Source organism: Cricetulus griseus (assembly GCF_003668045.3).
Source record: "Cricetulus griseus strain 17A/GY chromosome 1 unlocalized genomic scaffold, alternate assembly CriGri-PICRH-1.0 chr1_1, whole genome shotgun sequence".
Classification (NCBI taxonomy): domain Eukaryota; kingdom Metazoa; phylum Chordata; class Mammalia; order Rodentia; family Cricetidae; genus Cricetulus; species Cricetulus griseus.
The window spans coordinates 61,710,094-61,717,537 of NW_023276807.1; the positions used below are offsets into that span (position 1 = coordinate 61,710,094).

The 7,444-nt window shown below is 44.3% G+C and overlaps 1 protein-coding gene across 1 annotated transcript in view; it reads right to left on the reverse strand.

Annotated features, from left to right (window-relative positions):
* Nucleotides 1-5,055: 5,055 nt before the first annotated feature.
* The window catches only part of LOC118239690 (putative protein FAM90A16P/FAM90A17P), a 4,034-nt gene continuing 1,645 nt past the window's right edge, over nucleotides 5,056-7,444 (reverse strand). Inside the window, exons 2-5 of the mRNA XM_035453009.1 lie at nucleotides 7,077-7,279; nucleotides 6,826-6,907; nucleotides 6,656-6,740; nucleotides 5,056-5,845 (exon numbers count right to left, since the gene is read on the reverse strand). Coding sequence (XP_035308900.1) covers nucleotides 5,130-5,845; nucleotides 6,656-6,740; nucleotides 6,826-6,907; nucleotides 7,077-7,279 — 1,086 coding nt within the window. The 3' untranslated portion in view covers nucleotides 5,056-5,129. The remainder of the gene's footprint in view (nucleotides 5,846-6,655; nucleotides 6,741-6,825; nucleotides 6,908-7,076; nucleotides 7,280-7,444) is intronic.

Here is a 7,444-nt window from a genome sequence, read left to right on the forward strand (position 1 = left end):
ACATATGTGTGAGTACATACCATGTTTGTCTTTTTGTGATTGGGTTACATCGATCAGAATGGTTTCTTCTAGTTCCATCCATTTTCATGCAAATTTGAAGATTCCATTGTTTTTTTTTCCTGCTGAGTAGAACTCCATTGTGTAAATGTACCACGTTTTCTCTATCCATTATTCAGTAGAGGGGCGTCTAGGTTGCTTCCAGGATATGGCTATTGAAAATAGTGCTGCTATGAACATCGTTGAACAGATGTCCTTCTTGTATGAATGAGCTACTTTTGGGTATATGCCTGAGAGTGGTATTGCTGGATCCTGAGGTAGACTGATTGCCATTTACCTAAGAGTTGCCATACTGATTTCCAAAGAGGCTGTACAAGGTGGAACTCCAACCAGCAGTGGATGGAGTAGTGTTCTCCTTTCTCCATATCCTCTCCAGCTTAAACTATCATTGGTGTTTTTGAGTTTAGTCATTCAAACAGGAGTAAGATGGTATCTCAGAGATGTTTTGATTTGCATTACCCGATGGCTAAGGATACTTTGAACACTTTCTTATGTGCCTTTCAGCCATTTTATTTTCCTCTATTGAGAATTGTCTATTTAGTTCTGTGCCCCACTTTTTAATTGGATTCTTTGGTGTTTTGAACACTAGCTTCTTGAGTTCTTTGTATATTTTGGAGATCAGCCCTCTGTCAGATGTGGGGTTGGTGAATATCATTCCCAGTCTGTGGGCTTTCGCTTTGTCTTGTAATTGTGTGCTTAGCCTTACAGAATCTTCTCAGTTTCAGGAGGACCCATTTACCAATTGTAGATCTCTGTTTCTGTGCTAATGTTGTAATGTTCAGGAAGCCCTCTCCTGTTCCAATTAATTCAAGGGTATTTCCCAATATGTCTTCTAATAGGTTCAGTGAGGCTGGATTGATGTTGATGTCTTGATCCATTGGGACTTAAGTTTTGTGCCTGGTGATAGACATGGATCTATCTGCAGTCTTCTACATTCCAGCATCCAATTATGCCAGCACCATTTACTGTGGATGATTTTTTTATTCCATCATATAAATTTAGCTTCTTTGTAAAAAATCAAGTGTTTATAGGTGGGTGGGTTAACATCAGATTTTTCAACTCTGTTGCATTTGTCTACCTGTCTATTTTTGTGCCAATACCAAGCTGTTTTCAGGACTATAGCTCTATAATAGAGCTGGAAGTCAGGAATGGTGATGCTTCCAGAAGTTCCTTTATTGTACAGGGTTGTTTTGGCTATCCTGGGTCTTTTGTTTTTCCATAAAAAGTTGAGAATTGTTCTTTCAAGGTCTGTGAAGATTTGTGTTGGGATTTTGATTGGGATTGCATGGAATCTGTAGATTGCTATTGGCAAGATTGCCATTTTTACTGTGCTGATCCTACCTATCCAAGAGCATGGGAGACCCTTCCATTTTCTAGTATCATCTTTAATTTCTTTCTTTAGAGACTCAAAATTCTTCTTTTTTTTGTTACAGGGTTTTTGTGTGTAGCTTTGGAGCCTATCATGACACTCACTGTGGAGAGCAGGCTGGCCTCGAACTCACAGATTCACCTGTCTGTGCCTCCCGAGTGCTGGGATTAAAGTCATGGGCCACCAACGCTTGGCGAGATTCAAAATTCTTATGGTACATATATTTCACATTTTTTGTTAGGGTTACTCCAATGTATGTTATGTTGTTTGTGGCAATTGTAAAGGGTGATGTTTCTTTGATTTGTGTCTCCACCAATTTTTCATCTGTATATGTAAGGCTACAGATTTTTTTGAGTTAATCTTGTATCCTGCCACGTTGCTGAAGGTGTTTATCAACTGTAGGAGTTCCCTGGTAGAGTTTTTTGGTCTCTTTTATGGACTATCATATCACCTGAAAATAGGGAAAGTGTGACTTCTTCCTTTCCTTGATCTCTTTTTATTGTCTTATTGCTCTAGCTAGAACTTCAGGAGAATATTGAAGAAATATGAAGAGATGGACAGCCTAATCATGTCCCAAGTTTAAAGAAATTGCATTGAGTATCTCTCCATTTAATTTGATGTTGGCTGTTGGCTTGCTGTATATTACGTTTATTATGTTAAGGTATGCTCCTGTTATCCCTGATCTCTCCAAGACATTTTCCTGTAGGAGTTTTGGATTTTGTCAAAAGTTTGATGCCACTGGGTTTCTGGATTGCTAAAGAAACATATGTCATATGAAAAACCCCATGTCCTCAGCAAAAAAAAAAAAAAAAAAAAAACCTCAAAAAAAGGCATAATTTCCAGAACAATTTTAATGCTGAAAGTTAAACATCACAGAGTATGGGATATGGAAATGTTTATGAACATTGGGTCTAATTGAGAGAATCAACTATAGGTCAATGGTAAGAAAATGGGAGGAACACACACAAACATATTCACAGACAATTCATGAAGCTTTCAAACATCTGTCTTTTTCATTGAACTTGAAAGTAGCAAGTGTCCTTCAGTGTTACAAGGGAGATGATAATTAGCCCTCTCTCAGCCAATGGCCCAGTCCTGCGAAAGGTGACCTCACCTATTTCCCGGATTCTCTTTAGGTCCATGGGCAAGACCAATACTTCCCAGGATGGGCTGTCTTAGTCACTCAGGGTGATGGATCAATGGGACAACTAAAACAGGGCCTGAACCACAGTAGACCCGAGACATGGGTATAAATGACTGAACCCTAGCTTAAGCCCCAGTATCGTCATTTTATGTTTGTATGTTTGCTTGCTTGCTTATTTTATTTAGTGCCACAGGCTAGAACACTCCACTGACATGGCCGTACTTAATACTGTATTGGTGTCTATGACATACCCATTGAGGTGTGTGTGCCATTGTCCCCATTCAGAAGAGTTCCAAGTTTGCACAGGAAAGGCATAGGTAATTGACCCTGATGATATTCAATCTCCCTCTAAACCACCATGATTTTGGTTAGGGTCATTCACTTCAGCACCTTGGAAGTAAAGGCATTGATGTAGGCAAGAGTTTGAGGTCAGTCCAGGGAGAAACAAGTTCAGGTTCAGTGTAGGCCATGGGAGATCTTGTCTCAGAAACAAACACAATAGTAGCATTTTCCTGGTTGGTATATCTGAACATTGATTCTATCTCTTTGGAGAGGGAGGCAAGAGGATGAAAGGATCCTGCAGGACTCACCACAGAGTGCAGGACTGTGGTCTAGTGAGTCTTACTTTATGGTTAACACTAATCATCTGTATATTTTTCTTTAAACATTCTGAGTTATAATTTTTAACATTTGTTGAGAATTTACATTATTTCCAACAGTTCTTCATGGAGAAAAAGAAAGTAACTGAGAAAATCACTAAGTACTGAGAGAGGCTCTTGGGATAAGTCCACTGGTTGGATGGTGACCAAGCGCCTCTGCACCAATCATGCAGACTTGGAGACTTGCAGACCCAGAGGTTGGCATAAGACATAGATGAGAAACTAAGTCTCTTCATTGCTGATGATGCAATTACCCCTACTGGTGTGATCCTCCCTAGACAGCCTACCCCTCCAGTGAAGACTAATGAGGGATTGCCTCAGTCACAGCCTATATTCCACCCTCAGTTTCCTACATGCAAGGCCTACTACATTTCGAGGATTAGCTTCTCAGTCCTGGTATTTCAATGGGCATTTCTCCCTGAAACCACACCAGAAACTGATGCTTGTAAGCTGAGTGGGGCATAGATGTCCCAGGTCAGGCCATGATGGGATCAGTGTCTGTACAAACACCACTCAACCCCTATGAATCCCACAGAAATAAAACAACAGAAACAGCCTAGGTACTGCACTATTTTCTTCCCCCAATAGGGTAAGAAAGGAAATCACTGAAGCCTACTAGCCAGTAAGGAGATCCAAGCTGTTGAACTTTGAGTGAGTTGAGAGAGTGTCACAAGCACATAAGTTCCAGAAACATACAAGCACCGAGGCACTAGAGTATGTGCTGACATTAACAGCCGTCAGCTAAAGTCAGGGTAGAGAATCTCTGACTGGGTTTGTAATGTGCTTCTATCAATGGTGGCTCTCATAGGAGTTCAAGTTGATGTATAGGGGCAGGAAACTCCCTGACCATGGAGGAAATCTTTTATTGGAACTCGGGAAATAGGCAATGGATCCCTGAAACTGTGGCAGTCCTCTGGCCATTGTTTAATACTGGGCTAACAGAACATACAAATATCTGTCTCTGTCTCTGTCTCTCTCTTCACCCCTACCTCTCTCTCTCCCTACCAATTTCTCCCTGTGTGTGTCTTGTGGGTGTGTATATGTGTGTTGGAGTGTGTGTGTATGAGTGAGTATGTGGGATCACAACCCTGTTGTTTGACTGCAGTGTTAAACATTCTCATTTTAGGGAGAGAAGGCAATTCTTGGTAAGGGGAATCCCCTGGCACAATCCCCAGGAAGCCTAAAGCTTGAGGGCCCAAGGTGTCATGTGATGTATTGAGTGTACCTGGATTCCTGGATGGAAGTTAGGTCAAGGCCTTCAGTGCCACATCGATAGTGTGGAAAGGGAAGACTGCAGAATGAGATAACTCTGTATGCCACAAAGATCACAAAGTGGGTGTGGGTGTGGGTGGACAGAGTGTCTGTATGGCACAGCTGATGAGGTAGGTTAATGCCACTTGGGTTTGTGGATTGCTAAAGAAACATATGTCATAGGAAAATCCCCATGTCCTCCGTAAGAAAAACAAAACCCCAAAAGGCAAAATTTCGACAACAATTTTAATGCTGAAAGTTAAAAGCATCACACAATATGGCATCTGCAAATGGTTATGAACATTGGGTCTAATTGAGAGAATCAACTACAGGTCCATGATAAGGAAAAGGGAGGAACGAGTTGAGTTTCATTCCCAGTGCTTCTCGGCAGCACACTTCAGAGTCCAGAGTCCCTCCCACCCCCAGAGGTCAGGCTACTTGTAGAAATATGTGAGTCCAGCCTGGAGAGGAATTTCAAATGTTGTGGCTCTGTGGAGGTGAACCTGACAGTATACATACCCAGTTCATTCTGGACAGGAACATTGTCATCGACTGGGTTGTTTTCACTCCCGAAATGTCTATCCTGTTGTAATCCTGCATGATCTGGGCAGTCTCGCAGGGAGGCAGCATCTTCTTTCCAGGAGAAGGCTCACTCCACATCACTGTCTTCTGAGGAGGAGGAAACCAGAAGGTCTTCAGAGAGGACACTCCATGGGACCTGGGAGAGGGCTCCGTCCCCCTTCTCTTGAGAGGCAGGGCACTTAGATGGAGGTATTTGCTTCTCAATGGGAAGTCCTGGGGCTCCATCCACGAACCTGGAAGTCCAGCAATCACCTTGTATTCTGGTAAAGATCATCCTTAGGGATTGGCCTACAACACAGTTAGACGATGTCTCCTGGGACTCAGTACATGCTCTGTCTGAGACCAGGGCAACTGTGAGGGGGAGCCTTGCTTGGTCAGTTCTGGGTGCCTGGCCTTTGGACTCCATGTGGACCACTTGACCAAGTCCATTTCTTTTGGGCACATCCCTGGGGTGATGTTCTGAAGTACAAGGTAGCTTCTGCCTCCTTGGGTCTTCAGAAAATGCCATTCTTCCATCCTGCTTGAAGGCTGGCTTGAGGACACCTGGGGCAGGCATGCATTGGCATTCCTCCTGCCTGGAGGGTAAGATGCAGGATCCTGCATGCCTCTTAGTGGAAGGGTTTCCAGGGCACATCTGCCTCCCAAGAGACTTTTTGACAGGTGGCTCCCTGGTCTCAAGTCCATCTGGTAGCGCCCTTTTTCTGTTTCCTGCAATGACTCCCAGCATCTTTGAGTGCTGTGGAGAATACAAAGACAGATAGAGTTCAGGAACAGGCTGTGAGCCTTGAATGGAAGTGTTGGAATTCAAAGGAACACACGGAGTACATAGAATGGACACTCCAAAAATGAGTCTGTCTCGGGTCCCATGGATGTCCAATCTCCCTGGATGACATGGCCCACACTAGCGGTCCTAAACCTGCAATGATGGGTACTTTGTGCAGGAAGAGGTGAAGAGTGACAGCTTTCCTGCAAGACTAAGTCCGGCTCCCACTGATGACTCATATGTCTGTGCCTGTGTCTATGTGTTCTCTCGAAAGCAATAAAGAACACACTTTGGAGGTATCTGGAGAGACAGAAAGACAGATTGGAAGAAGGGTGTGATCCTCCGTGGGCCACCTGCAAACAGTTAGCTTCAGAAGACCAGGTGTGGCCCAACCAATGGAGAATTCTAATCATCTCATGGGTGATTTGAAGCCAGCCAGGGAAAAGGCACTTTTCGATACCCTGCCTTGAATCTGACTCTCACATTGGTTTTTGGGGCCACTCTGTAGCCAACCGATTGCCATGAAAGGCATTAGGATACTTAGGTGCCAATTATTGTTCTCTGATCCACGTGTGGATTCCAGAAGCAGCACAAATCAGCATTGCCCTCATGCTGATAGCAAAATTTGGGGACAGACAGGTAGGTCTCCAGGAAAGCCAACAGGGCAGGCAGGCCGCCTTTGTAGTCAGACCACACACAGAAGGAAGACCTGGATTGCCAGATGCAAAGTCACGCTGAAGGACAAGTGAGAAAGAGCCTATCCATCCTCCAGGAAAGCTGTTCTTCCCTGAGAAGAAAAACAGCAGAGGCTCACAGGTCAACTCAAATACATCTGACCTGAGAGGATCCAAAAAAACCCTTGCTGCACCAGAGATATATATGGGAGCCCACGGGCACAGAGGACATGAAGTGAGCCTAGAGGCAACATGGCAGAATAAGGGACAAGGTTGCAGGGCACAGGGAAACAGCCTTTGGGGATAGCAACATGACTTTAACTCACAGCCAATTGGACATGTTGATTCGTCCTTGGATTCATCAAGGGCAATTTCTCAAAGGGAGCCTTCTTCTGTTGAACATCACACCTGTTGGACAGACAATGGTGGGGACACACGTCATCTTTGTCTCCAAAGGGGAGGAGACTTTGTATGTCTCTGGCCCCTTTTGGGGTGTATGTGGAGAGAGAGAAGATATATGCGACACCTGGATCCTTCTCTCTTTGCAGCCTGCGCCTTGTGCTTGCCCATCACTCACCTCTGTCCTTTGCTCTGGATCGGTCTCTTGTCTCTCTCAACCTGGCATAAATTCTCCTGTGTCTGGGGCCTGCCAGGATCCCGGTTCTCCTTCTCATTTCTGCCTTGTTGTGCTTGTGGCACTGTGATCGCATAGGCATGCTTGATGGGGCAACTCCTGCTCTTCCAGGTGTGCCCAAATGCCCCGCAGTCTCTGCATTTGACCTGACAGGGCCAATAGAAATATCAGAGAGTCACCATGGGATCTGGGACTTGTCAAGCATAGGTCCTTGTCAATGTTACCTCTCTAGAGAGAACACAAAACACCCACCCCCCACACACAGACACACATATACACACACACACACACACACACACATGCGCAAAATA